The 12970-nt window shown below is 44.5% G+C and overlaps 1 protein-coding gene across 2 annotated transcripts in view; it reads left to right on the forward strand.

Annotated features, from left to right (window-relative positions):
- The first annotated feature begins 4255 nt into the window (after positions 1-4255).
- The window catches only part of arhgef9a (Cdc42 guanine nucleotide exchange factor (GEF) 9a), a 327654-nt gene continuing 318939 nt past the window's right edge, over positions 4256-12970 (forward strand). For both annotated transcript variants that reach the window (XM_085999087.1, XM_085999095.1), the window contains exon 1: positions 4256-5844. In XM_085999087.1, the coding sequence (XP_085855213.1) occupies positions 4363-5844 (1482 nt within the window). In that variant the 5' untranslated portion in view covers positions 4256-4362. The remainder of the gene's footprint in view (positions 5845-12970) is intronic.

A 12970-nucleotide genomic window follows, 5' to 3' on the forward strand; every position in this document is an offset into this window, starting at 1 on the left:
GGCTTTTAAAATCATAAAAAATGAAGCAGTGCATTGTCTATTCTATATTGTATTGAAAATACTTCCCCTTCTTTTCAGCTGCAGGGCCTGTGCTCCATTTTCAGTAATTTTAGTCTGTTAACTATGACACAAGGGCTTTGCCATCTCTAGTTAGCAGCCACTGGAAATGAAAGCTGTAGACACAAGTTTCAGTCTAGTACTGGGAAGTACACTGCTAGGAATGGGAAGAATTATCCAAGGCCCCTGTCCCTAATTGCTACCCATTCATTTCTGGGAATTGTGATATGTTGATGTTCAGCGAGGGATAGGATCAGGCTTTCCTTCACCACATTTGAACATTTATCTATGCCCACTGGCTAGGCATGCACATGAAGAATGACCACTTGACAAGGTGCTGGAGGGTATCCATGGAACCATACAAGATCAACGAGGGGAATTTTTTGGGGGGTCAGCGGGCGTGTTTGTTTGCGGGTCGGTGGGAATTTTTTTTTTGACAGCAGGTAGGGAACCCGCTGTCAACCCACTGCCGCACTAGTTTCCCAGATGTCGGATCTGTCATCACTGAACAGAGCCGACACCAAGCGGTGGGGGAGGCAACTTAGATGATTAAGAACTTGTTAACAGGCACTTAAAAACTATTTTAAGCTCACCTTTAGATTTTAAGAGTTCGCCCACGGGTTCACCACTGCGCGGGGATCCCGTCAGGTAAGCAGGTCAGGTGTTGTGTCAGCACGGGATTATTTCTTAACTTGACAGCTACAAATGTTCTATAAAAGCTCCCATCTCACAGCTGTTCACTTTCCAAGGTCAGAAGCTGTTGCTTACTGCATTTGGAAGACAGATTGAGCTTTATGCAGCTTGCAAGTGTTTGGAGCAAATTCTCTATCCAGTGTCACCTCATTGGAACATCCTCTCTCACCGTTGACAGATCACTTCTGTCATCTCAACTTCATCTGCCATCTATTCAATCAGCATTGGTGCCCTTGAAACATCTCACTTTGGTCCTCTTTATCCCATCACGTTCAGCCCCAACACCAGCAGCACCAACAACAACACCAGCCTTCTCCGCAATCACCTGATGCTGCACAGGACAGAGGGCATTAGCATCCAAGCACATTGCTGCCCGGGATGCCAGGGATGGTCTCACCATAGCCAGATTTACTTCACTTGACACTGTACACCCTGGCTGCCACATGATGTGCCAGGTTGACACCACCCCACACCAACACCATAAAGCATCCCTACAATGCCCAAGCCACACTCATCACCATTGCGGGGAGTTCCGTTATGTCTCACCATTCACTGCAACTCACTAAGCCACTTCCAAAGGTGCACACAAATCTGTCCAAGAACGAAAAGTGTTGAAAATTAAGATTTCAATGTTTGACAGCACATTAACACAAACTTCACATGAGCATTGGCTAAAACACACAAGTGCCTACCCTTGTGTGTTGTTAGTTGGTATGATTGGACTAGGATGATGTTGAGAGTGAGGGGTGGCTAGTGAGATGGGGAAATGATAATGTAGATAGAGAGGGATGGGTGGAGGTGCAAGGTAAGTTGGTGTGAGTAAGGATGTGCAGGAGTAGGGTAGGGAAGGCAAAGTGATGGGGATGTGATGAGTGGCACAGCAGGATGAGGTTGAGTGTGGCTTTGCAGTAACGTTTTGTGATCTACTGAGATCATTGAAAGGTTTGCGCCACTGCAACCTAGTCCTCCTAATGACATCTCTGCTTGTGTCCTCCTGTGCAATGTGCAACCAGGCTGTGTTGATCTCCTGGGGAGGTCTCTTCCGCCCATGGGAAGGGAAGAGAACCTCCCTGCATGCTGTGACTCCCTCCATAAGCATATGGAGGCAGTCATGGGAGAGCCTGGGTGCAGCCGTGCACCTCTGTGCAGTGCTTGCCAGTGTTTGCAGCACCTCAATGCTGCAGAACATTGACAGCACAACTGTCAAAATCAATTGCGCATGGTCCCTTTAAGAAAACTGGCTGATGACGCATCATCAAGTGATGTCATCAAACCTGCTTTCTTCAATTGGCCGGGAAATGCGCTGGGTGGGCTTAACAAGCCCAATCAACGTAAGATCACTTTGGACAGCGGGCTGGAGCCAGCAGCTGGTTCACAACCCACCGCCGAGTTAGGGGAAATCGTGGCCAATGTCTTCAGGAGAGGAGCAGTGTGAGACAATTGGAAAAGAAAACCAGATATCTGACTGCATGTGATACATTAAGGGGAGAAATGATCTATGGTGCAATGTTGTTTGGCTTCATGTCTGAAATAAAGAAAATCTATATTATTAATAATATTTATCATAAGAATGTCTCCACTAGAAAAATATAACTATCTATTTGCCTAAAGGTAGTTGAAAATTGGGCAAAAGCCCATTGTAAAATTCACAAAAAATAATCAATACAGTTTCAGAACCTTCCATTGCTGTGTTAAAAGTACAACAACAACAACTTGCATTTATCTAAAGTTTTATGGGGAAAGAGCAGAGGACTGAAACTAAGTGGATGGTTCTTTTCAGAGAACCAGTGCAGGTGCATTGTGCCAATAGGTCTTCTTCTATGCTGTAAAATTCCATCATTCTATCAGAGTAAGAAAAGGAGAGGGAACAATACTAAATAAATCCTTACCCCCAGCAACATCCTGCAATCAATCAGGTCATGAATAGAAAACCAGACACAGAGAGAGCAGCATGGCTGACAAGGGCTGTGGGGCAAACTTCCCCTTTATTAGTTTACTAGCTGGAGTGCCCGGCGGTGCCGAGGCTTTTTCGAGGGCATGTTGTTGTTGGAAGAGAGAGAGAGAGAGCGCGCACGACTGGGGGGGAAGAGAGAGCGCGACTGGGGGGAAGAGAGAGAGCGACTGGGGGGAAGAGAGACAGCGACTGGAGGGAAGGGGGGGAGGAGGAGGGGGGAGGGAGGGGGGAGGGGGAAGGGAGGGAGGGAGGGGAGGGGAGTGGAGGGAGGGGAGGGGAGGGGAGAGGGGGGAGGGGGAGGGGAGGGGGGAGGGGAAGGGGGAGGGGAGGAGGGGGAGGGGGAGGGGAGGGGAGGAGGGGGGAGGAAGGAGGGGGAGGGGGGGAGGAAGGAGGGGGGAGGGGGAGGGGGGAAGGGGGGGAGGAAGGGGGGAGGGAGGGAGGGGGAGGGGGGAGGGAGGCACATTTCAGAAAATATACTTGATAATCAACTGAGGTCAAAGTAATGGATCAAGAAAAAGCTTCATTGCTTTTCAATGTAACTCATAATAGCAACTTACAACATATATTTTTTTAACTAGCATGTACTTAACAACCTAATCAGAATTTCTACTAATCTTTAATGATGCCTGGCTGGCTTTGATTTGATTTCCAGGCTGCTAGATTTTTTCCTCTAGTCAGTGAATGATAATGGGGCAGGACAGCTTGATAACTAGTTTGAGTTCATTATGCCAAGAATATTTCCTTTATATATTACCAATTTTCCTGCTCTGCTCCTTCTTTAAGATTCTGACCCAAGTGCCCATTGTTCATGGGTATCTCTGGACAATATGTGCTGGCAAGCCATTAAACCACGATGGCACACTTTGCAGCATGAGTCACTGGTTGGCAATCAGGAGCGAGAACCTGGGCACATTTTTCCCCGTCTCCAGTTTAGTGGCACCAAGGTCAATTGTAGCAGTCCTTATCAAAATAAATTCTCAGCTATTTCCATTTAGAGGTCTTTTCTGCATTGCATAATTTTTTTAAATAAATCTAAAAGGATGAATTGTTGATTATGCAGTATATCAACTGGCTCTAATAGTACTTGCATTCATTGGGGTAGATTTTAGACTTATTGTCTGAGCCGTAAAACTTGCATTGCTGATTGGCAGCAGGTTATAGGAACCGTCCAATTTTCATTTCCATTGAACTGTGGTTTCTCATATTATGGACAGATCATCCAACAATGCAGCACTTCCTTGGTACTGCACTGGAGTGTCAGCCTAGATTATGAGCTCAAGTTCTGGTGTTGTTCAATTGGACAGTTTCAAAATTATAAAGGAATCTTTAGAATAGGTCATGTGATCACTAATAAATCAAGAATAATCAGATCATTTGGAGCTTGCAGGATGTCACTAAAACTGTCAGGCCTTCATTAGGTTTTTCTTTCTCCCCAAGTATAACAATGCTGATCATTTTGCTTTAAGAATTTAGTTTATGCTGAAATGTTGCTTCATATCCTCTTGCTGTGCACCATTTCAAACCAATTGTTTGTTTTAATTCTGTAGGCATTCTGACCTTTTCAAGCACAGAATATTTCCAGCACAAAATGGTTCCAGGGGTTGCAAAAATCAATAAAATGTGACCAAGTCTGAAGGCCACTGAAAGAGAATGTGACGATGGAAAATGCAATCAACGATTCTAGGGGCCCAGATTGTATTGTGAACGGATGCGTTAAGACGGCTTCTCATATCTTTTGCATGACAGAAAATGGGAAAGAGATGAAGTTCTGTGAATCCAATCCCTACCAGTCCAAATTCAATGATGGTGATGGCAGCAATGATGCAGAGGAAAAACCCAGAGTGGCTACATTTTTCAGTTCCTTTTTTAAAAGAAGCAGAGTCTTCAGTTCCAGGAAAAGACCGTGTTCGTTGATTGTTTTTAGAGAGACTTCCAAGCAGAAATCCAGGTTGTCCATCCTGGACAGGCTGAGGTCACTCAAAAGGCTTAAGTCAATGGACTTCTTCAGGCTCCGATTTGCCAGAAACTCAAGACACAAAACCTCTAAAATCTGGAGTAGAGATAAGGGAGAGATGCCAAATGGTGTTTTGACATGTAAACAGACGTTAGATAAAAGAACATTTAGACATACGTACGCAGGGGATCTGCAAGACTTTGACACCACAGTTGGAGATGCAAATCTGATTAGCCGTGCTCTGGAGACTATTAGCATTGAAGATGCAGAAGTCCAGGAGGTTAACAAAAGGTGGAAAAATGTACAAATATGTCTCAAAGGTTCAAATAGAAGAACATTTGACCCAAGCATTACAAGCTGTTACAGTTCCATAACTGTTTTTCCAGAGGATGCAAGCAATAAATACATGAAAATCCCACAAGAATATAAAAGGAGTAGAAAAACTGATGTTTTAAATTACTTGAAAAAAATGTCACTAACAAAGAAGCTAAACCCAGGCACTGCTGGTGAAAAAACAGACTACAGTGGCCAGAACTCTGACAAACTAGCTGACTCTGCATCTATCAAACAGGAATGTGACCAAAACCATTCAGACAAATCCAGTAGGATAAAAGAGAGGAAAAACTTGTCAAAAGTCATTGATTTCAGCAAAGTTGTTAAGTTAATTAGCAGAGCAAGTAAACAGAGGAACTTTTCTGATGTCTATTCACAGTTTGAGGAGACGACTCAGACTAGACACAGCTGTCATGAGCATGATCTTCAGACAATTCCCATTATTCCGGAGACTGGAAATGGGAAATGTACCTTCCTGTCGCAGTCTTCTCTCACCTCAGACTCTGGAATGTGTAACCCTCTCAGTCAATCCAGCTCATCAGAAAGCAGATATTCACACAAAGTAACAAGGGCTGAAATTTCAGTGAGGAGGTGCAACTCTGAACTACTTAACTCCTTCACTCCTGCTTCCTTCTCTTGTGGTGGGCCAAAGACCCCTGAAGTAGTGGCAAATTGTCGAGCTACATCTGTTGGTGTCCATTGTAATGAGACTGCTAAGTTGCAAGATGTAACTCCTGAACAAAAGAATGAGATTCAACCAAAGGATGTAAGTGAAGTCGCACAGGGAAATGAACCTCCATGTCAAGACAATCGCGCTGTATTATCCTTAACATCAGTAGGTGGCACAGATCAGGTGTGTAATATCCATTTTTTCCTTATGCCTCTGTGAAGCACCTTGGGGTGGTTTCTTTACCTAAAAGGTGCGATATACAGGAGTGGACACATCTAATGTTGTTCGAGCAAAATGCTAAAGCTCTGGAATAAAATGCTTTTATTTTTATGTTTTGTAAGCAGGTTGCTCCACTCATGCGACAAGTTCATCCATGGCTGTAAATAGCCACAAACAATCCCTGTCCCTTGTGTGTGGCTATGATTCTCTCTCTTTCTGTCTCTTTATACATGTATATTCTTGTATGTATTTGTGGATCTCTTCTCTCTAACCCTCCATATGTTCTTTTTCTTTCACTTTATGTTTATGTGTAACTGTGGTTCTGCATCTATCACTGTGGTTGAAAGTCCCTCTATATCTCTATATTTATCTCTCTTTCCCTCTTCTTGATGTGCCTGCGCTTCTCCCTTGCTTCGTCTTTGTATGTATCTGAACTTTTCTCTGTCCTCATTTCTTACTTTTCTCTGTCTCTCTTTCTCTTTCTTTGTGTCTCAATGTTTCTATCTCCACATATGTCTGAACAATTCTTTGTCCGTATGTCTGACCTATTTTTCTTTGAGTCTGAACACTTTCTTTCTAGATGTGTCTGAACTTCTTTCTCTTTTAGTTATGAGGCGACACTTAAAATACTGGGATTATTTATGCTGCAGCAGAAAAGGCTAAGAAGATATTTAACAGAGGTTACTAAATTATATAGGGTTCTGATAGGATGAATAGAGAAAGACTATTTCCTCTGGTTGGGAAGTCAGTGATGAGGGACCATCAATTTAAATTTGTCATTAAGAATTTGAGTAGCGAGGTTTCTTTACACAGAATGCTTTAGCATAGGAAGTGGTTAAAGCAGAGAGAATTCCATCTTCAGAGAGAATATAGGTACATATTTGAAACAGATGAAGTATAGGACTTTGGGGAGACAGCAAGGCAGTGAGTTTAGTTTTTGATTGCTTTAGCAAAGAGCCAGCACAAACATGATGGGCCAAATGGCCTCCTTCAGTTCTATTGGGCCAATTGTAACCCTGCCCTCCTGGTGGAAAATGGGTGGGCGGGCAGTTAAAATGGCCCGTGGGATTTACCTGCTGCTGCCGTCACGCGAGTTCCAATCTTAACCTGCTCTTCTGAGAGAGGGACATCTGCTAGAAGCCTGGGGAGTCCTTCCTCAAATATACAGATCAGGCTCCGATGATGTCATTGGGACCTGACTGCCATTTTAACCGAAGACCTGTACAGGGAAGCTGTTGTGGCCCACAACGGTTGGTAGCTCCTTTCTTCACTACAGCACGCTAAGTCACTTACCGTCCCCCATCCAAAAGAAAAAGAAAAGTGGCAGAGAAAAGCAGAAGATAAGAGTAAGAGAGAGACGGAAAGAGAACCATCAACATGAAGAGAGAGATCATTATCTCCAAATTATAGCGTGCAATGGAAGATTGACCAGTTACATGTCTAAATATATATTACTGTGCAGATTATATAAATTAGACTAATGTATTTTACTCCATTTCCTTTCTCCCAAACCTCTGCAATTATATAAAAACCTTTTTGAATATAATTAGCAAAAGAACCAGAGGCGACATGAGGAGAATTATTTTTACACAGCAATTTGTTATGATTTGGAATGCCTTGCCTGAAAGGGTGGTGGAAGCAGATTCAATAATAACTTTCAAAAGAGAATTGGATAAATAATTGAAGGAAAAACGTTGCTGGGCTATGGGGAAAGAGCAGGGGATTGGATAGCTCGACCAAAGAGCCAGCATAGGCACGATGGGCCGAATGGCCGCCTTCTATGTTGTATCATTCTATGATTCTATAATTTCATCCCAATTTTCAATTGTTTACATTCATTTTTATTAGAATTTCTATATAGCTCTACAATGACACTTCGGGGGAAAAATTCAGTTGGTTTGCGCCTCCCCTTAGCACTTAAAAGGGCACTAATGGGGCGCAAAGCAACTAGCACCTGTGTGCGGCGATGTTTGCGCCGCTTGTGAAATTAACTGGACATTTTGTGGCGGCGCTAAACACTACCGCCACGATCTCCTGCACCGGCTGATCGGGACGTCAGTCGAGTGTGCAATGCCCCGGTAGCGCCCCGGACCAGACATTGAGCGGTGCCCCTTGCCTTACCGCCTGCCGCTAGCAACGACAGGTTGAGGGGAGCGTTTTGCAGTCAGGAAGGGACTGGGGGAGCGCTATTTAAAGGCGACCACTTCCTGCCTTTTTTTGTTGGTGACATTTTTGCACCACGCATTCTGAGAGAGAGTGAGAGAGACTTCTGGAGAGATTCAACGCTGTGTGAAGGAGTTTTGGGTACTGAGCAGCACTTTGGAGGTTCATTTTGATTTGCTCTTCCTTGTATCGATTTAGAAGAGACTGTGGGGGCTGCACTCTGAGCTTTTTCCCTGGGCCCCTCCATTGTTCTTTCCAGCAGAGTTGATGTACAGGTCTCTCTAGACCGAGATTCAAGGCTGCAATGAGCAGGATGTGGATGGAGTCCCCTTTAAGAACTGGCCAGCGCCATTGTGTCTGTGTTCCATTACTGACTGACATCACATGAGCTTCGCCAGTGCTCTGAGGTAGCGCCTCGCTCCTTGGCCTTTGCGCCTTAAGAGAGGTGTATAGCGCCTGATTTAGCGCTCCAATCAACTCGGGGCGATAAAAGCCAAGTTTGCAGTTGGAGGCGATAATTAGCGCCAGGCGCTAAACTTTGCGCACGGCCGATAATCGCGCCCCAAACGGGGCGATACTGAATTTTTCCCCCTTCGTACATTATATCATCTAACCTTCAAGTCCTTATCAAACAACATATCATTTAATGCCCCGTGAGCAGTACCACGAGTCAACTCTGTGCACACTTGAGTCTTGATTTCAAAAGAGAATTTGTTTTGCCATAAATCAAAATTGGAGAATTTTAACAGTCTAAATGAAAATGATGCATAGGATGAGGCAGACCAACTTCAGACAGCACAGTAATATTCCTTTTGCACCATCTACTGGGTATTTGTGGTAATTCTACCATCATCACTTGCTGGCAAACAGTTATTTTTTCTGAAAAGGATGCACTGTCAGAGTGCCTGTCATTCATATTAAGCTGGGAATATTTCATAATTCTCAACGAATGTACATTCCATTGAGAAATAAAAACTCCATGGGAAAAGTGATCCATCCATGGCTAGATAAAGAGGTTAAGCATAGTATTAGATTAAAAGAAGAGGCTTATAATGTTGTGAAGAATAGTAGTAAGCCTAAGGATTGGGAGAGTTTTTGGAACCAGCAAAGGATGACCAAAAATAAAATAGGAGAGTAAACTAGCAAGAAATATAAAAGCAGCTTGTAAGAGCTTCTACAAGTATGTAAGAAGGAAGAGATTAGTGAAAGTAAACATGGAGGCTGAGACAGGAGAAATAACAACGGGGAATAAGGAAATGGCAGAGACGTTAAACAAATATTTTGTATCTGTCTTCACAGTAGAATACACAAAAAACACACTAGAAATAATGGGGAATCAAGGGTCTAATGAGGGTGAGGAACTTAAAGTAATTAATATTAGTGAAGAAAAAGTACTGGAGAAATTAATGGAACTAAAAGCTGACAAATCCCCTGGGCCTGATGGCCTACATCTTAGGGTTCTAAAAGAGGTGGCTGCAGAGATACTGGATGCATTGGTTGTGTTCTTCCAAAATTCCCTAGCTTCTGGAATGGTCCCAATGGATTGGAAGTTAACGAAAGAAAGAAAGACTTGCATTTATATAGCACCTTTCATGACCACTGGACGTCTCAAAGCGCTTTACAGGCAATAAAGTACTTTTGGAGTGTAATCACTGTTGTAATGTAGGAAATTCAGCAGCCAAGCTCCCACAAACAGCAATGTGATAATGAACAGGTAATCTGTTTTAGTGATGTTGATTGAGGGATAAATATTGGCCAGGACACCAGGGATAACTCCCCTGCTCTTCTTCGAAATAGTGCCATGGGATCTTTTATGTCCACCTGAGAAAGCAGACAGGGCCTCGGTTTAACATCTCATCTGAAAGACGGCACCTCCGACAGTGCAGCACTCCCTCAAGCACTGCACTGGAGTGTCAGCCTAGATTTTTGTGCACAAGTTCCTGGAGTGAGACTTTGAACCCAAAACCTTCTGACTCAGAGGCAAGAGTGCTACCCACTGAGCCACAGCTGACACTGTTAGCAAATGTAACATGGCTAATCAAGAAAGGAGGGAGAGAGAAAACAGGGAACTACAGGCCAGTTAGCCTGACATCAGTCGTTGGTAAAATGCTGGAATCCATCATTAAGGAAATGGTAACAGGACACTTAGAAAATCATAATATGATTAGGCAGAGTCAACATGGTTTTATGAAAGGTAAATTGTGTTTGACAAATTTATTAGAGTTTTTTGAGGATGTAACTACCAGGGTTGATAAAGGGGAACCGTGAATGTAGTATATTTGGATTTTCAAAAGGCATTCGATGAGGTGCCACAAGAAAGGTTATTGCACAAGATAAGGGCTCATGGAGTGCAGGGTAATATATTAGCATGGGTAGAGGATTGGTTTAAGGACAGAAAACAAAGGAATAAACAGATCATTTTCAGGTTGACAGGCTGTAACTAGTGGGGTGCCACAAGGATCAGTGTTGGGGCCTCAGCTATTTACAATCTGTATTAATGACATAGATGAAGGGACCGATGTAATGTATTCAAGTTTGCTGACTATACAAAGCTATGTGGGAAAGTAAGCTGTGAAGAGGACAAAGGGAGAAAAGATTTGTTATTGACCATTTTGGGGAACTAACATCACCCGGGCGCTAACTTTCGTGCCCGGCGCTAATTAGTGCCGGCAACCGCGAAATTGAGTTTTTGCGCCCCAAGAGGGAAGTGGAGCGCTAAATCAAGCAACCACTTCCTTCTTAGGGTGCTTACGTCAGAGAGTGGAGCAGAGGCTTCAGCAGCACTGCACACTGGGCCGTGCAGCGCTGCCACGTTCAAAAGCTCTTTCCCTCCCTTAAAGGGAAAGGCCATCGCTGCAGGCTCTGCAATTTTAAAAGTACCTACTTGGACCACCAAAGCAGCCGCGATCCCGCGCGATCAGCCCGACACTCAAGCAGAGTACCGGGCTGATCGATCGTGGGCAGGAATCCGCGAAAAAAACTGGAACAGCAAAGTTAAGTTTTTTTTACATAGCTCGGCCACCTCGCCTTTAATCATCGCCCCCGAAGCGGCCTGCAGCTGTCGGTGTTTTCGACCGGCGTTGCTGCAGGGGGCGGAAGTCAATTTCGGGTCCGGGGCACTAGTGGGGCAATGCGCATGGCGATGATGTCATGAACTCCGGGTGAAGGAGATCGGGGCACAACGCCATAGCACCGCCGCAAAACTCCCGCCGAATATGGTGGGAGTTGGTGTCCGTGCCGCGCCCGGTCGCAAAGCCATTTGCGCCCATTAGCGCCCCCAATTTCACCCAATTTCACCCCCAAAGAGTCTGTAAAGGGATATAGACAGGTTAAGTGGGTGGACCAGAAGGTGGCAGAATATTATTTAAATGGTGAGAAACTATTAAATGTTGGTGTTCAGAGGGATCTGGGTGTCCTTGTACACAAAACAAAAAGTTAACATGCAGGTACAACAAGCAATTAGGAAGGCAAATGGTATAGTGGTCTTTATTGTAAGGGGGTTGGAGTAAAGAGTAAGGAAGTCTTGCTACAATTGTACAGGGCCCTGGTGAGACCACGCCTGGAGTACTGTGCACAGTTTTGGTCTCTGTACCTGAGGAAGGATATACTTGCCTTGGAGGCGGTGCAATGAAGGTTCACTAGATTGATTCCTGAGATGAGAGGGTTGTCCTATGAGGAGAGATTGAGTAGAATGGGCCTATACTCTCTGGAGTTTTGAAGAATGAGAGGGGATCTCATTGAAACATGTAAGATTATGTGAAGGCTTGACTTGGTAGATGCTGAGAGGCTGTTTCCCCTGGCTGGACAGTGTAGAACTAGGAGGCATAAGGGCCAGCCAGTTAGAACTGAAATGAGGAGAGATCTCTTCACTCAGAGGGTTATGAAACTTTAGAATTCTCTACCCCAGAGTGCTGTGGATGCTGAGTCAAGGCTGAGATCGATAGATTTTTAGACTCTAAGGGAATCAAGGGATATGGGGATCGGGCGGGAAAGTGGAGTTGAGGTCGAAGATCAGCCACGATCTCGATCTCATTGAATGGTGGAGCAGGCTCGAGGGGCCGTATGGCCTACTCCTGCTCCTATTTCTTATGTAAATGACATTTGGCTCCACTATTTTCAGTGGGTTAATGATTCTATTAACATGCCAGACAGAGGAATGATGCACACGAAAGCCCCAATTTTAATATGAGATGGAAGTTGGGTGGCTGGGGGCTGAGGTGGGCGCCAAACCATCCCAACCTCGACAGCATGAGATCCCAGCATTATCTCCATAGCCTCAGTCAGTCTCCTACTCGATGCCGTGTGAAGAGGCAACTGACTGAGTGATGGGAGCACAATGTCGGGCAGCACGAGGCTGTTGCTAGGCACTATCCCCAGCACTCAGGCAAATTATTGGAGAGAGATCAGGGAGGGGTGAGCCTGGGGCATAAGAACATAAGAAATAGGAGCAGGAATAGGCCACTTGACCCCAAAAGAAATTAAAGGGAACATTACTCACAGTCAGTCATTGATGTTCTGATAATGTGCTTGTTAAATCTCAAGAGTTTAATAACCTTGCTTGTATAACAATTAAAAGAGTATGCAGGAGACAGAGTTCAGTTCACAGCCATCACTTTCCAGAGAATCTTCTCAACCCAATGCACTCTATTTCCCATCGTGCATTGCACATCACAACTACGGTAAGCTATGTGGGACAATTCAAATACAACATTCAAAATACACAACAGTGCTGACTACATCGGATGTCCTGCTGGCTTTTCAAAATTTAGTCTATAGTTTCCATCTGTCAACTATTCTGTTCTCCAGCTAAACTGCATGGGCTGAATTTTGCCGGTGCTCAGAGGGCTGGTTCGGAGGCGAGTCCACTGTCAAAATCAAAAAGATTGACAGCGGGGTGGTATCCCGCTCTGAACCCGCCTCCTTGTGA

This window comes from Somniosus microcephalus, chromosome 1, assembly GCF_052327205.1.
Source record: "Somniosus microcephalus isolate GS21.2 chromosome 1, FLI_Smic_1.0, whole genome shotgun sequence".
NCBI lineage: Eukaryota > Metazoa > Chordata > Chondrichthyes > Squaliformes > Somniosidae > Somniosus > Somniosus microcephalus.